The 18,695-nt window shown below is 41.1% G+C and overlaps 1 protein-coding gene across 1 annotated transcript in view; it reads right to left on the bottom strand.

Moving 5' to 3' along the window:
• p115 (General vesicular transport factor p115) overlaps positions 1-18,695 on the bottom strand; it is a 134,084-nt gene that overhangs the window by 90,500 nt on the left and 24,889 nt on the right. Inside the window, exon 4 of the mRNA XM_083141489.1 lies at positions 10,311-10,407. Within this exon, the coding sequence (XP_082997615.1) occupies positions 10,311-10,407 (97 nt within the window). The remainder of the gene's footprint in view (positions 1-10,310; positions 10,408-18,695) is intronic.

Below are 18,695 nucleotides of genomic sequence, written 5' to 3'. Positions count from 1 at the left end.
CCTGATGAAGGGATCAGTGGAATACTGAAACATAGTTTTCGTTAAAATCAATATTCACTATCGTAAGTACCTTTAAGTATCTACATTTTATTGTATACTAACTTATTCAACGTGAGTAAGTCGCACGAACACTAAAAATATCAACGATACCCATAACAATATCAATATTCTGACAAATTAACACCAAGGCTTGAAAATTGTGACAAAAGTTGTTCAAAATATTCATTATTATTAGTGGGTGAGTATTTCACTACAATTATAAGTACAGGGTGCAACAATGAATCAGGTCAATTTAAATACTCCACACTTGGGACAAAAAATACATATAGGTATAAAAACATACATAATTAAGACAAAATGACCTACGTCATTCATTGAAAAAGAAAATACAAATGCAATCCTTACATTTTCATTTATTTGAAAATAACATTACTATGATCACCTCCATTTCATTCCACACACCGTATCAGTCCTTGGGTATGAATTTGAGATACCTGTTCCGGGATCCAATCAATAAGTTCATTGAGGGTGCGTGGGGATTGGTTGGAAGACTTCTGTTTTCAAATACCCCCAAAGAAATTAATCACATGCAGACAAATCCAGTGATCTGGCAGGCCAAGGAAAACCTCCATTGTTTTTGTAATATGCTTTTACAGAAAATGCGAGTTCTGCCCCGTTCCATGACTCCATTGAACTGAATGGTAAAGCAGGGCCTACAAGATGGCTGTAGTCACATGTAGCCTCTGATGCAGCAACTAGCTACATCCAGTGTAGCAAAATTTCCCGATTCATTGCCGCACCCTGTATTAATTTACAAGTTGTGCTTTAAAATATTCAAAAATTACATCCGAATATAAAAATACATTATCTAATCACAAAATACAGTTTTTCACTTTAATATTCGTGGAAAATCCATGGACACTTTGCATTTTGCATAACTTACAGCAAAATTAGAATCCACAAAAGTGTCAGATCGTGTCATTTTTGTGAACCCCAAAAGCCATCAAAGCACAGAATAATATCAGCTGGTGTCAGAAAATAAAAAATCTAATCGACACTTTCCGATACTGATACATTAGCATCAGAATCAGCTCAGCCCTTTTTAAAATATAATTGGAACTAAGCCATATCAATCTACTACAGCTTTGCTTAAAAATATTCACAATTTCACATACAATAATTATCGATTCATAAAATCAACTTTTCTTTCCAGTGCCAAACATAACTTACAGGATATTTATTATTTGCAAAAGTGTCAGGTGGTATTTTTATGGGGCCCACACGACACTTCAACTTTGGAAAAGTATTGTTATCAGTAGGGAACGGAACTTTAGGTAAATAAATGTTTTTTCTGCGAAAAGATAGACCCCCTCGTTTTGGCCAAAATTCTGATCATAGCCTTATCTGTCAACACAGCAAATTTTATTTTCCATAAAAACACATATTTTCCAGTTTTCCGTATGTAAATACATATTTTGCAAATTTTCATTTTAAATACATAAAATCGCTCATTGTCTTCAGCTACCTCGAAATCCTGGAAGGAAAAAAGGTTTATTCGAGAGTGTTAGGTTTATTTTGTCTATGAACACGCTCGCTGGCAGACTTCTGGCACCTCGCATACGATCCTATTGGGGAAAAATACTAACCCCACTGGATCTAACGCACAAGTGCTAATGTCTAAATGTACAGATATTTTTGGAAAAAAACAAGGTTTTCAAACGTTGTGCCAAATTGCATGTGTTTTGGAAGGAGGTGAAGTAGAGGAAGAGGAAGTTTTGGAAAACTTCAGCGTTAGTGGCATCGTGCTTCAAATATGCAAGATTGTTTCTTGTGACGTGGAGCGATCTTTCTCATAATATAAGATCCTTTTTTAGAGATAATCGTCACAGATTTACAATGGAGAATTTGGAAAAACTATTGTGATCCACTGCAACTATTCCAAAAAATAGCTCACTAAGAGGTAAGCATTTAGAAACTGATTTCAGGTGTTTAAAATGCATGTAATACTTTGTTTTTGTTACCAAATGTTTTTTTTATTATTTTTGTCACATATTTTCCTGTTTTTATCACATATTTTCAACATTTAAAAACAACATAAAAAAATAAATATTTCTGAGTTTTTTTAGCACATAAAGTTCCGTTCCCTAGTTATCAGTTCAGCCCTATGTTTAACCCATTAACCTTTCAATGTTTCACACAGAGTTTAGCCGTTGCGAATCACTTGATATACCCAACATGTAAACATGCACAGGTTGCTATGTTTCCAATATTACCCACTCACTGGTTCTTCTCTGGCTCATACAACCTTAGTGACAATGAAGTTCGACCAGTCACAAATATAGGAGTGTGTTGTGAAAGAAGGAGAACACATGCATATGTTGAACATATTTTATTCAGCAGGCTACATGGAACAAAGGAAAACATAAATTTCCGCTGCAATGCAGAAATGTATGGTGTTCACACAAAATAAAACATTTTCGTCCATCTACACGTGACATTGAAGTTCGACCACTGTTAGGGGGGATCCTGTTTACCATGGTGTGACGCCGCCCAGTCGGCGAATAACTGTGGCAATGCGTCGGGGTATGCTGCGGACGAGTCGTCAAGGTATTCTACATCGATGCCGTGAAATTCCTCCTGCAGGCAGGCGATAAGAGCAGCCACTGTCGTGGGTCCCCTCTGTTGCACACGTCGCTTAAGAACACGCCGCACATTCTCAATGGGCGAGAGGTCGGGACTCGATGGTGGCCATGGCAGAGTTTGCACGTGATGGCGAGTCAACCATTCTCTTGTCAGCCGCGCTGTATGAGGCCTGGCATTGTCGTGTTGAAAGATGAGACGCCGCCTGTGGAACAGGTGCCTTCGCACTGTGGGAAGATGCCCCTCCAGTATGCGTGTATAGGCATGTGCATTCACCGATGCCCTCACAGACGTGTAGTGGGCCAACCCCAGATGCCGTCATGCATCCCCATACCATCACTGACGCAGGTTTCTGTATCCGACGTGCATAACATTTTGCTTCATTCTGTTCCTCCTTCCGAAAAATGACTATTTTCCGTATTTTCCCTACACAACATTGAAAATGGATTCGTCCGTCCACAAAACCCTGTTCCACTGCCGAAATGTCCATCCCCGGTACATTCGTGCCCACCGTAGTCGATTGCCTTTGTTCAACATGGAAAGGAAGGGTTTACGTTTCGCCTTGTACACTCGGTAACCGCATCGCTGTAGGTAACGGCGAATGGTTCTGGTTGACATTTCAATGTGAAAGCGTTCTCGAGTCCACAGTCGTAATTCGGCCACAGAAACATGATTGTTGGTCTGGATATAGCGCCTAAATATCCGTAGGTCACGCACGCTCAGCAGGCGTTTTCGACCGGGGGCCTTACCTGGCTCTGTAGTACCCGTATTTTGGTGGTGTTTGATGATGCACTGGACGGTTGACTTGGGTAAGTTCAGTTGGCGCCCTATTTCCTGTTCACTGAGTCCATCCCGTTGCAACTCCACCACTCTCACGGTGTTGTCAATAGGTTTGCCCCTGGCCATGGTGATGATGCACTGCGGTTCCTCGGTGCACAGCACGTGCTTATATACGGCAGACTCCCTTATCGTGTCCGTGACGTCATGCTTCCGTCGAATGCGCCACTATCTGGAATTTTCCGTATGGGTCTGGTGCCTGGTCGAAGTTCAATGTCACGCGTATAGTTCCCCGTTTTCGTTCTTTACGTGACCTTGGGTGCAACATGCTGGGATCACAATTCTTGCCTGCTCACATGCCTCCTCTTACACACATGCGTCACTTCTGCAGGTCACCCATTCCATCGCCTATGCCTCTGTGCATTTAATCACGTATTCCTTTCTGTCACCAAGGTTGTACAAATATTTACGGCTTGGGAAATTTGAGTTTGAAAAGGGGTTTATGTAGTGGTAGGGTACTCTATATATATACATGTCATTTTTTATGGAAATGTGAAATAACACATTGTTATTAGGACTGAGCCATAACCACTTTGAACCGATGCTGATACTCTCACTGATACCCACCAATACCGATACTTGTATAATTCCAATTTAAAATAACAATAATATATATATATATATATATATAGTCACTTACTTATACAACGTCTCTCTACTCCTGAAGATGTGACATACCATCACGAAAATTTGAATTTTTTCTTTGTCCGGTGAGTGTTTCCTCTCTCCTCTTTCATTTTTTATTTAGCCCTTGTGGCCCTCCTTCCTTTTATCCTATATATATATATATATATATATATATATATATATATATATCTGAGTGTGTGCTCTGTTGCAACGATGCATCTCAAGAGTACAGTCTTTTTTAGATCAGTGACAAACAGATCAGATGTTTCAAATATGAGAGAAATATTATAAGAAGCTAAGAGCGAGATAATATTGTCGTCCTCCCCCCATCCCCAATGTTAAAAAATTAGATCATGCTTCTTCAACCTCCTCTAAAACTAAGGGATCAATCTTCTCAAACTAACATTAAATCATCCGTGAACACAAGAATAATTGACGATTTACCAGCCCCAGCTGGACACTTTGTCTAAAACTAACAGTAAAGCTGTAATGTTAACCCAATCTCGTCTCTTACTGGTACTTTTAACAAAGAGAATAGAAATTAGTAAACGAAATGCAAGGAGAGAATGGTAACTGATTGAATTGATTTGTTGTTTTAAGTCCACTTTATGCACAGTAAGGCTAATCGAGACTGGACTTACAGTTTAAAGTGGGATCCGAACCAGTATGTGCCTCCACCGGGTATCGAACCTGGGACCCCTTGATTACAAGGCAACGGCGTTACCACTACGCCATCTGGGAGGCTGAGAGATAACTAACCAGTATCTTGACTTTAGTGCAGTGATATTCCAACGTGACTTTGCTTTCTACATATATACTTTCGGCAAATGACTTCTAAAAAAAAAAAAGTAATTGCATAGTTCTATCCATTGGAGTGGAGGAGAATCCAAACCCATCACTACACGATCCAGAAAGTACCTGCCATCATCTGTAATTCAAAGAACATTATTCCCCTGCCACGTCCCTGTGTTGAAACATGCCTGCTGAAACCAGTTATTCAGGTCGGGACAAACAAAAGTCTAAAGTTGGAAAGGCAAATGGGATTAGCCCAAGTATTTGAATTTCCAGGAATATGCTACGTACTACGTCTGAGACATGTCCACCACGTGGGCGATGACTGTTTTGACTGCGGGAGGTCTCTAAGGAGAGAGATGTCCACAATACACCAGGTGCCTTGTTGGCACCGAGACCTTTTTGAGATTATTGTTACATGAGACTGCATCTGCGGGAACAAAGCCTTGTAGATTTGAAGGAACTCCTATGGGAATAATTTCACGTTACCCTTGATTTGTACGATACTTGACCGTGAGTCTTATCTGCGTATGGATTCTTTGTCACGTACTTGTCGTTCATGGAACTTGAGTCCATGTTCAACAAATGCACAAATACATATTTTTCAGTTTCTTTCAAAGCCAAAAGTAAGTTGGAAAAGGTGAATGAACCTTTGAAAAGGAACAAATTTTGGTTTTGGCCATGCTTCAAGCGACTCAAAAACAATGGTATCGGCTAGTATCGGTGCAAAAATATCAACCAATACTTTCTGATACCGATACCCTTGGTATTGGTATCGGCTCAGCCCTAATTGTAATGTTAATTTTTCATGTTTTTGAAAGGTGTGAGGTGCATTTTACTACCATGTTTTGTCACGAAATGATGCGAAAATGTGAAATGTACTCTTAAACACCGAAATTTAGAGTTTATTTAACAAAACGACACTTTGTGAAGTCTGAATTTTCGTGTGGGTTATGCAAATCATGGAAAACTTTATTAATTCTGCTGTAAATATTTGAGAAGCAAAAATGGACTCCTTTACACAGAAATAAACTGAATACTCTGACAACAGAAAAATTTATTTTGTGTAACAAGTATCAATTTTATGGTTATATTCACCATTTTAACACTGAAATGCCATTTCCTATAAATCTTTTGATCCCAAAATGTGGCGAGTTTTTGTACCGAATCTTGACCTTTCATTCACCATGAATATGTGGCTCTACCTATAAGTACTGATATGCAGTCAAAGTTTCGCAGATTTCCACACATGCCTCATGAGGCAAAGTTGTCCAGGATCTCAGGACATCTGCACCAGAAGCTGAACCTATTTCTGATTTCCGGAAGCTTCTAGAAATATCCAGAATCTAGCAATGAGAAAAATCTATTGACAGGATCTAAGTGCAACAGGTGGTGATTACATAGAATGAGATTGAGTGATACGAGAAAATGTTACATTTGTGAAAGAGATATGTTTAAATAGTTCATTGTATCGTGATTGTGTTAATATTTTGTATGACAATAGTGACATTTACTGAGTATGTGTTAATAGTTATAAGTTGATATGTTTTCATTTTCATCACCACATCCTGAGAAGGTTGAGTTCAGCTATAATTGTAAGGAGATTATTATAACTAGAGGCACATATTTTTTGTTATTTCTCTTGTAGTTTACCGTTATTACAAGTATAAAAACACCATTTTTTGTTGTGACGTTTCAGGAGAAAATATATAACTCCATAATGGGTCTATGTTACCATTTTCATTATTTAATTTATTCCAGTGTTCTTCTGCAATGAACGAAGCTTCCCAGACATTCATATCTATGTTTCCCGTTACTCTTTTTATAACCCTTCTCTTTTTAATCAAATGCTTCTCTTCGATGATGTGAGCTGACAAACCTGTTCTTGGGTTTAGATTTATGTCTAAATTGTTTTCGTGCCATCTTATTGCCATTTTCCTCGCTGTTTGTCCTACATAATCTTATGAACATGAACAACTTATATTATACATTCCTGTGGTTTCCACATCTAGTAGAAATTTTCTCATTTTGTATTAATTAAATGTACATTCCAAACTTCTTGGTGATTTAAAAACAATTTTGAAATTAAATCTTCTAAAACTTAATTTCGTTTGGTTGGCCGCGGTGGCTCAGTCGGTAACGCGTCTGACTACCATGCTCAAGGTCCCGGGTTCGATCCCCGGCCGGTTCAAATCCGGGAACTTTTCTAACGGTGGAAGCGGCCCCGGCGCCCACCCAGCGTCGAATAACATGGGTACCTGGGGGAAACCCTGGGGGGTAAAGGCGGTCAGGGGGGTGATGCTGATCACATCACCCCCACTCACGACTGGATCAAGAAAGTGTGGGGCGTTACCCCCACACCCCCTATACGCCTTCATGGCGTGGTGCTATGCACAGGGGAGCACTTTACCTTTACCTAAAACTTTTGCAATATTATGTGAGAATCCCTTGTGGAATGGAATGCAAACAAATTTATATTTAACAGATTTCTCATCTTTGTGAACATAATCCCAAATTTGATTTAAAAACTGCACTTATTACACAAAATAAACATAACCCTTTTAATAGCTCATTTATATAGTTACCAGAGTATTAAGTTTATTCCTGTATAAAGGGGTTGATTTTTGCTTCTCAAATATTTACAGCAGAATTAATCAATTTTTCATGAATTGCATAACTCGCAGGATAATTCAAAATTAAGAAAGTGTCGCGTCGGTAAATAAACTCTAAATTTCGTGTTTAAGAGTTTATTTCGCATTTTGCAGTTCATTTCGCATCATTTCATGACAAAACAGGGTAGGAAAATGCACCTCACACCTTTCAGAAACATTAAAAATTAACATTAGAATGTGTTATTTCATATTTTGTGTTTTCGTCAAAAACGAAATATGCATGCCCCTACTTATAACCTTACTATGCACAAAGATTGGACAGGTTACTCTGACATAGCAATCTTGACTCGGAAAGAAAGTCACAATATATAAGGTTATTTACTGAGTGAATGCATTAATTAATTTACATTTTTTAAAAATTATAACTAATGTGAGTGTTCTAATTTTAACCCTTAACTACTATGGTCCATCTCTGACACCACACTGAATTCATCTTTTACTTTATTCCTCACACCTTCTAACTATAAGTGGTCTCTTCTTCATACCATTCAGTTGGGATGCTGGCAGCATGTTGTCAGGTCTTGCCTTTGATTTTTCAAATCTAATTGAATTCTATTTTCAGAGAGCGGTCTGACAGACATACCATAATAGTTAAGTTGTGTTTCAAATGGCTCATAACTAGGGAGCGGAAGTTGACCTAAAAAATATAGGTATATGACCTATAGAATGTCCTAAAAAATGGAAAAAAATGACGTAAAAATGCAAAAGATGCCCATTAAATTTGTTAGTTTCAGGTTAAGAATTGAAATGAAAAGGAAATTAAACAAAATGCAATCTTGCTTTCAAAAAAGAAGGCACCAAATGATACCACATGCACATTCAATTAACATATGCAACAAGGATTTATAATGGAAACAACCGAATAATGGTGCTTTCCCCCAACACAACAAAGACTGTCACCAGTTCAGCATTTCTTGTGCTCGTAAATTGCAATCCTGCGAGACATATATATATATATATATATATATATATATATATATATATATATATATATATATATATATAGGCCTATGTTCAGCTTGGTAAAGAGACTCAAAACTATTACCAAAATGAAAGAAGTGACAAAATATGATGAAACAATACACCGAATATTGCGAAAAATGATGGAAAATGCCGAAAATTGGGGAAAATGACCTAAAACCTGAAAATTGGCAAAAAATGCAAAAAAATGCACTTTAAAATAAACTTTTTTGGGTTCTAGACGAAGTGTAATATTGTGTATATTTAATGGGCATTGTCTTCAAGATGTCAGAAAAAAATGACATTTCATCAACTTCCGCTCCCTACTCATAACTCAATTTCAACAAAATATTACATACTACCTTGAACTACCTCTCTTCGGACAACATAAAAATATAGACATTTTAAGAATTTGGAATTTTAAAAATAATATAGGAGCTATTGTCGTAATTTTTTACTAATTCTTCTTCCTTTTGCATAAATTACGTTAGGTTTCATTAACAAAACAATAATAATTTAAAAAACTGCTTTATAATATTCCTCTATAAGCTTTAGTCACAAGAAATGCATCTGAAATTAAAAATATCACAGTCCAAATTAAAACAGCGGTGTGACAGACACCTCCGTAGTAGTTATGTGATTATCAATGTCCATAGTAGTTAACTGGTGATTAGTACCCGACACTCAAAATTTTCAGCAAAATTACTTCATTCCACTTTGAAGCATAGAAAGACTATGTGAAATCAAACTAATAGTTTAAGTCTGATATTTCCTCACTGGGTATCAAACATGGAGCCCCTTTATTACACGGCAGTAGCAAATACGAGGCGTATTCGGAAAGTAAGTACCGAAAGGGTGTAAGAAATAAAGTAAAAGAGTTTTGTACCTTTTTTATTTGCATTGCATTCTACATACCTTAAACTACTTTTCTCCATAGTTTCCACCATTTTTCAAGCATTTGTCATAGCGTGGCACTGGTATCCCATCGTCATAGAATGTTCCCGCCTGTGATGAAAGCCATCCATGCACTCCTGCTTCGACGTCATCATCCTCGTCAAAACACTGACCACAATTTTCGATATTCCAGGCGATCTGTCACAATTTCGTAGAGGACTGTTTTCTTGAAATTTGTGGAAATCCCATGGAAAGCGACGATATTGTAAAGCATCTGTTTTCACGAATTTCCGCGTCGACCGCACGCACCAAATTTTCGGTCACAACAAATGGCCGACCGCAATTTTCGATATTCCAGGCAGTCTGTCACAATTTTGTAGAGGACTGTTTTCTTGAAATTTGTGGAAATTCCATGGAAAGCGACGATATTGTAAAGTGTCTGTTTTCACGAATTTCCACGTCGACTGCACGCACCAAATTTTCGGTCACAACAGATGGCCGACCGCTCCTTGGCTCATCGTGAACTGTGTCACAACCTTCTTTAAACATCAAAAATAAAGACCTCTCACAGTTGATGGTGGATGTCTACCGGTTTCACGTTTCTTGCATTGAGAAAACAAATCATAGACCGGACTTCACAGACGGTGGGCCGAATGATTTTTTTGAACATTTCAAACCTTCATAAACCTATGAAGGAAAAGCATGACCTGCTCCCACGACTGCCTCTGGCTTACTAACGGATGAAGGACGTCAGCGAGAACTCACACGGTCGCGACTGCAGTGCAACAGCGGCAATATTTGCAAACGGTACTTACTTTATGAATATGCCTCGTATATAAATGTAGATGAAGATAGTCTGACAGATAAATCACATGAAAGAACACTTACATCATTTCTGATCACTTCCCTGCTGTCACTCAGAAGATCCATTAGCTTTGACACACCCATAGGACTCACCAAAATTATTTCTTGAATATCCTTCAATCTGGAAAGAAGTTAACACTAAATAAGTAAAAAATGGATGAGATACGTGTACATACATATCAATGGGCAAAGCAAATCCACAAGTATATTTATTCAAATTAATCGGTGACATATTCTGAAAATTTGACCTGGTGTACCACAACAAATCTTATTTACTGTTTATATTTATAATACATCCCATCTAGATAATTAGATGTAATAAAAATTACACACATCCCGCACCATGGCCGTATGGTGTAAGGAACGTGCAGGTTTGAGTCTCCTGGGAGAAGCATAACAACTTTTCTCCTGAGATTTTGGCCTGTGTATGGGGCTGGTCACCCACCATCGTTAGAAAATATGGGAGCTACGAGTGAGTAGTGTAACCTTGTCATGAAAACCTACAACAACGAGGGGGGGTTCGTCGTGCTGACTACACATCAGCCCTTAACTGATTGGATGATCTCCCACCTCCAGTGAGTGAGTAGGATCAGGTGGGAGTGAGGCCGGCAGTCGGCAGTTGCGCCAAAGTTATTATTATTAGAAATAAAACACCAATCCAGGCATGCAAGTAAAACAAACAAGTGCGACAACTTCAAATTTTACGGCAATTTCTATATTTTTCATAAAATCTTACTTTTTACCTAAAATTAAAAAGGAAAATGTCCCTTCACATAGCAACACTGTCTCTGCCAAGCACAGCTTAGAAAGCAGGAAGGAACAAGCACGTTACTCCTGCCAAAGCTGTTTCCAGCGGTGGAACTGACCTCACCATGCTGTGTGGGTATAAATAACATTCACTTTTGCTCCATCACCCTCCCTGCATACAATCAGGAAGGAAATCCGGTTGTCAGAAGGGTGCGATGGAGAATGGTCAGTGGCATATATAAACTAGTCTTGAAGTTATTTAAATAATTGACTTACATTCTGGTTTATAATGTGTAAAAATATGTTTAAAAAGTTGGTTTACTGGTGGTAAACATGGTAACATGGAGGATATGTCACTGGAATTATTGTGTATCCACAAATTTTCTCCATGAATATAAACAGGGATGGTATCATTGTCGGTGATTGTATGTACTGTTCCTCTATCCTTGTCTTTCATTCTCTCACACCCTTGCCAGACCAGGCATGACTCGAATCCGGGACCCCGGGCGCCATAGTCCGATAGTCTAATTATTTCATAAAAAGGGCCCAAGTATGAAAGAAGCTGGAAAGAGCTTCTTTCAAGCAAATGCCACCTGCGATCTTCAGCGGATGTAAAAATCCGCTGATACGAATTCTGCCGGAATCGCAGGAAAGATACTGCAAACACAGCTTTACGTTGAAAGCACCGTTATTGAGAGACACGGTCTCTCAACGGCCGAAGTTCGGATTTCGTTTAAATAGCTCGGGAGAATATTTCTTCAAACAGTCGGTATCTGAAATCTATTGCGTGCACAGTTAGTGCCTCGGAATTATACAAGTTGTTGAACTAAGAAAGTTATGGCGTGAATAGTTGTTACCGAACGTTACAAAAGGAGTTAGAGCGAGGAGTAGTACAATATCGGAAAGGAGCTTTATTTCAGGAGAGTTCATCAGAGTTTCATCAACGAACCAGCGAGTCGATCCTCACTTCGAGATCTACAGGTAACGAACGTTCCTCTATCCTTGTCTTTCATTCTCTCACACCCTTGCCAGACCAGTCAATTGTAGTGTTTAAAGTTAATCGTGAGTGTAGTTCTTATTTCACATGGCTAGCCCCCTTGCTTGGTTAAGTGTAGACGTAGCTCTTCAGAGCTATACCCCCTCTTACGATACACCTCTCGCAGCCAAATAACTTTGAATGTCAGGCTTCACATAGCCTATCTACGATCCCTTAATATAAACGATCAGGACTTTGTATGTGGTGTAGGTTTTGCGCGGCATTTTTTTTCATACATTTCCCCTCGCGAAATGTATGTCCAAATTTTCGTGGTTATTTTTGCCCCCTGAGCTTTAACACGTTCACTCCGTTTACTACTTAACCTTCTATTATTTTTCCCGCTCCCCGTTAACTTTCCACTTTTATTTACATTTTTGGTTTTTTTTACCCCCCACTCTTGTTTTTTTTATTGGCTTTCAACATGCGTTAATTTTGACGACACGGTCCCCTGGCGAAGTGTCGCCACTTGTTCGAAGCCCGCCTTAAACACGTAATATCGCCCGAATGCTCCCCGCTTTAACTCCTAGTTCCTAAGTTCGCGCCCACAGCCATCCGAAAATGTCTTTTTCCTGTTTTATGAACCCCCTTATGCTCAATGGAACGGCCGGGGAGGATGTCACGCGCTTTCTTGACCACGTAGACAGCTTCGCAACGCTTAATGAATGGACTGATGTCAAAAAGTTGCGAATGGTTTCTGTTTTTCTGGCAGGTTCAGCGCTTCGTTGGTTCGAAGGCTGGAAAGCTGTACAGGTAGACGAAGCAGTGACCTACGATTATTTTAAGGCCCAGTTGCTCGACGAGTTTACAGATTCTGCCGATAAATTGCAGCTGAAAGAGAAAATCAAATGTCGCCTCCACACGGACGTCGAATCTGTCACGGAGTATATTCGCGATAAGATACAAATGTTGCACCGTCTCGATCCCAACATGACCATGGCCAAAGTTATCAAACACTTGACCAGGGGCCTCCACCGGAATTTATGCGCGAGACGTACAGGCGAGAATACGCTTCCGTACCGAACTTTTTACGGGATTTAAAAGACGTCGAGAAACTTCAATTCCTTATAAGAAGACGTAAGGCTCAGGAGCTTTTGTCCGACGCTAATAAAGATTCCCTGCTACGCCAGATGGGCGACCTTCACACGCAGAGTACCAGGAATCTCGCGTTTCAAGACATCGCAGCGCCGGCTCAGGATCTCGCACGGACCGGTGGAACCCCGGACCTTGAACAGAAAGTCGCAGCCCTTCAAGCTGAGCTTGACTCGCTCAAGCATAAATATGAAGGGAACTCGAACCCGAGACCTCCGTCTAATGAGACCGGTCTCGCAGAACAGTTAAAGAACTTGTCTCGGAGGATGGAAGCACTTTCCAGTGCTTCTCCCAGCCAGCAGCCACCTGATGTAATTAGGCACGATGATTTTTATCGTGCCCCCCATAACTCCCGCGCCCAGTCCTCTAAAGGTTCTTTTTATAGCCAAGACCAGTTTCGCCCGCAGTTCAACGATTGTAACAGGTCTTCCCGACATGACCGAAGCCAGCAGTGGCCGGGCGGAAATTCACGTTTTCAGCCCCCACGTTATCAATCCCCATCGCTGCGCGTGGAGCAAGGGGAACACACTGAGATGGAATTCCGTGTTCTCGAGGTTCTTACCCCCATCGCACAGCCGATGCTTGCCAGGCCAGGGAAAATAATTTAAAACGGCCACTAGCGACCGGGGGAAGAGACGTGCCAACACCCCCAGTTGTTAATTGTCTATCCGTTCAGATGTTCCCAAATGCAGATTTGGTATCTATTAGCATATTGCAGGCAGATAAACCGTATAATTTCATTCTTGATACGGGTTCTATGATTTCGGTAATTGGTGCCAAGGACGTTCCACCCAGTGCACCACGTTTTCAGATTCCCACTCTCATACAGAGTGTGTCAAGCACACCCCTTGCGGTAAAGGAGATCGTGCTTTTAACGCTTTCCGTAAATGTCTTTACATTCCGCCACCCCTTTCGCGTTCTTCCGACGTTTGAACAGGGTGCAGTTCTGGGGAACGATTTTTTAAGTAATCAGCGGGCTACTTTGGACTTCCACACAAATCGTCTCACCCTATATCGTTTTGGATCTCCAGTCAAATCTACTCTTAGGGCCACTACCCACAGAGCGTTCGACGTGTCTATCAAGCTCGCGCACATGATAAAGGCTAATCTCACTCCCAAATTTGTCGCAGCGAGGAAGATAATAGTGAAACCTCGCTCTCACCTTTGTATTCCCGTGCGCTTGGTAAATGGTATTGCCGAGTACGACACGTTATTGGAACCTGACGTGCAGTTTCAACAGAAATCTGGTTTATTAATACCTCGGGCTTTATTAAATGCACAGACCTACCTTCTCTGGATTAGCAATCCATTGACGCACAAGATTACCATTCCCAAAGGCCGGCGTCTTGGTTCGGCTGACGCATGGGAAATCCCGGCTGGCCCGACCGGGGACAGTGCACGTGACACCGCCGGAATATTTCCCACCCCGGCTCAGGTGCATGTCACAACAGAAACTGAAGATGCAAGTAACGCATCTCCGGTTGACAAGCAGTTCGACATAAATCCGGACCTTACGCCCGTACAACAACAACAATTATTGCAGCTCTTGAATAAATATTCCCACGTTTTTTCTTGGTCCGAAACTGACGTTGGTCGAGCTACAAATTACGTACACCGCATTCGCCTGAAAGACGATGTTGTTTTCCGGTCAAGGCCGTACCCGGTGCCCATTCATTTGAGAAAAGAAATGAATGAGCAAATCGACTCCCTGTTACGGCAAGGGGTCATCCGGGAATCTACGTCCCCTTACAACTCGCCTGTGTTTCTGGTGCGCAAAAATAACGGGAAATACCGCATGGTGCAGGATCTTCGTGCACTGAATTCTAACACCATCTTTGATGCGATTGGAATGAACGATCTCAATGAGACTCTATATCAAATGGGCGGGAAACGTTTCTATTGTAATCTTGATTTGCACCAGTCGTATTTTCAGTTACCCCTGTCGGAAGACAGCAAGCCGTATACGGCATTCACAGTGCCAGGAAAATGCCACTTTGAACATAATTTTGCTGCAATGGGCACCAGCACCAGTCCTGCCGGATTAACAAGGTCGATTCACCTGGCTTGTGCACAAATGGATCCTTCCACGTTCGCCTCCTACATGGATGATCTTTACTGTTTTGCCGACGAGTTCTCAGTCTTATTGACCACCCTCGAACAACTGTTCAAGTGTTTAGAGGCGGCCGGTTTGAAACTTACCCCTTCTAAATGTTCCTTCGGTTATAGCCAGATTATCGCCCTCGGCAACCGGGTTGGCCGTTTTGGTTATTCTATCTCGGATAAGATTATCGACTCTATTACACATTACATCCAGCCCAAAACCGTGCGTCAGGTGCGCCGCTTTTTGGGTCTTACTTCCTACGTCCGGTGGTATATTAAAAACTACTCGGACATTGCCGCACCGCTTCAGGCTTTGGTAGGAAAGAATAAGCGTTTTCAATGGGAAAAGGAACAACAAGACGCCTTTGAAGCATTAAAAAAGGCTCTTATTACGGCCCCCGTTCTCTTGCCGTATAAGCCTGACAAAGAAGTTCGGGTTTATACTTATGCATCGACTACCACGATTTCCAGGATATTGATGCAACAAAACTCTGAAGGGACGTGGCTCCCTTGTGCGTACTGCTCACGAAAATTGAAAGATCACGAGACTAGACTCGGGATCATTGAACTTGAACTGCTGGTCATTCTTTATACGTTAAAGAGCTTCAGATTCTATCTTCTAGGATGCCATTTCTTTTTGTTTACCGATAACGAAAGTATAACGTATCTGCGCACCACTAAATCTCTCTCCCCTAAACTCTTACGTTGGTCCTTATTGATAGATGAATATTTTTTTACGGTTTCCCATTGCCGCGGTACTCAAAATCCGCCGGACTCCTTGTCCCGGGATACTGTTATCAAACCGACCGACGACGTGCCAGAACTGGAAGAGACCAAGGTTTTATTCATGCAGGATAAAACCATTGATATTGCCTCTCATCAGCGCGCGGATTAAACCCTTGCCAGTATCATTCGCATTTTGGAGGATCCACAGGGGGAGAGCAGCCGAGCCCCCACCCCCCTCCAACGGCAGGCGTGTTACCATTCCATCAAAAATGGGTTGCTCTATCGGCTCCATCGAATGGCCTCGGGTGCACAGAAGCTTCTGTGCATACCGACCGCCCTCCGTGACACGGTGATTGAATCTCTCCATTCACTGCCGACCGGCGGTGGCCACATGGGCTTTTCCAAAACTTACAATCGAGCCCTCAAAGAAATTTATTTTCCCTTTATGAAGAACTTCATACAGCGGAAAATCAGGGAATGCATGGTGTGCCAAGCGAATAAGAAGCTGCCCGGTTATCCGGCCGGCGAGTTATTAACTTATCCCCCGCAAAAACCATTCCAATCCATCGCGATTGACTTCAGTGGCCCTTATCCCGCTTCACGACCGCTCAGACATAAATATATACTCGCGGCGACTGACTTCTCAACCCGGTATATGGTCGCACGTTCGACACCCAACGTGTCGGCTCAAAAGGCGGCCGACTTTCTATATGAAGAGATTATACTCTGTTGGGGGGTCCCAGAGACCGTCCATGCGGATAGAGGAAGCGCATTTACTGCTAAGCTTTTCCAGGAGTTGAATGAAAAGCTAGGAGTAAACCTCAAGTTCGCACCCACGGTGTGTCATAATTCCTTGGGTATTCAGGAGAAAGGACATTTTTCCTTGCAACAGATTCTTAAGAATTATGTAAATTCGTCGCACACTAATTGGGAAATGTATCTTGGCCCCGTCATATTTTCTTATAATACGGCCCGCCAGTAGAATATGCGTTTTTCGGCATTATATCTTTTGCATGGTTTCGAACCCCGTACTCCCTGGTCCGTGATGCTCCATAGGAGCGTGGGTGCAAGCGTAGAGAATGAAATGAGATTTAAAATCCTGGATAAGGCACGTGCAGCGGCCGCAGAACATCTCCAAGCTCGACACCACGCCGTTAAGCCAGCTTATGACCGACGACATTCTCAAATCTTGTTTAATAAGGGCGATGAAGTCCTTATTTTCGATGCCACCCAGCGCATCGGAACTTCTAGAAAATTTTCTGGATGTTTCACCGGGCCTGGTACTGTAATTGAACGTGTTCACCTTAAATCGTATCGGGTTCAATTCACAAATAAGCGCGGTCAGGTGATTATTGACAAGATCGGGATACAGCATCTTAAACTGTATCATCCGCCCCATGAAGATTAGCGAACACCGGGGATAAAGGAAGGTTGCAACCCCCCCCCCCCCTTTTGGCTACTTACCGGCGGTCACCTATAATTTATGCTATATATCAGTGGTCAATGAGCAGCAACGATCAGACAGGCAATTTTTTTTTTCAATAATTTTAACTTCATACATAAATCGCTAATAAATAAATATCTCCCTTATGCGAAAATGTTGTGAAAGGTATTGTTTTTCGTCAATCACTGCAGCTGCACGTAGTGCAGACTGTACGTCATCCACACCAAAATAATGAAGGTCACGAAGAAGTAAGATGTTAAATAACACGATGGGTGTTTCTATGTAGAGCACAGTGTGGTAGTCTCAACGATAAGTTAACAATTCAGTTAAAATGCGCTTATTATATTATATACAAGTCCTCCCAGGGGCACCTTCTGTTTAACAGAGGGGAAAGGACGATGTATGCCGAAGGCTTTTGAAATGTTTATCAAGTCGTGTGCTGAGCACACGATTAATGACTTACATGAAGTACATTCTTCACGAGTTTGGTGTGCGGATGGACGAAACTGGCGATAAAAATACGTTCACATTTTTACGCATATATTTTTTTTTTGCATTACAGTGGAAGGATTTAATAGATTTTATACCAATAGTACCTTTGTCCCTTGCACGGGAAACTATACCTCACCGCCCCTTCGTAATAATTGTGTTCAGAGTTCATTCCAGTTACATTAAATATAGAGAGATAAATAACGACGACAGAAATTTAAAGGTGCTGCGCCAATGAAGAGACAATGAATAAATAAATCAGTGCATGAAGCAAAGTCGGCTTCATTAAGTAATTAAGCGACGGATACATTATTATTATCCCGTTTAGTCAGAAGAGTTGTGGCTTGCTCCCACACTTCAATAAGTATACAGTTACTGACAGCATAGACCTACAATATGGCGTTACTTGTATCATAAGAGTTTTAACTTTGTTTTTCTCAACGGTGCAAGAGTTACGTTTTAAAGGAATAATTCATTAAGCACTTACTTATCACTATAGTTTGGTACTTTCGTCTTTATAACGGTAATAGCGATTTGTTTGTTTTTACTTATAAGCTGCCTGCTTCATCGTTTCCCGCTCACGACCCACTTTCGCACAGTCTCATGCTGCAGCCCATATTACTAGGACCATATAATAAGCGAAAATAGCATCGATACTTATCACACTTATGAAAACATAGGCTTTACCATAGTAAATGCGGCCATACATATTAGCGTACTATTCCAAGTCAGTGCACACTCGGAGCTGGAAGTGCATCCTCAACACCACGCTCCGCAC

This window comes from Lepisma saccharinum, chromosome 20 (genome assembly GCF_977018435.1).
Source record: "Lepisma saccharinum chromosome 20, izLepSacc3.1, whole genome shotgun sequence".
Classification (NCBI taxonomy): Eukaryota; Metazoa; Arthropoda; class Insecta; order Zygentoma; family Lepismatidae; genus Lepisma; species Lepisma saccharinum.
This window is presented reverse-complemented; position numbering and strand designations above follow the sequence as displayed.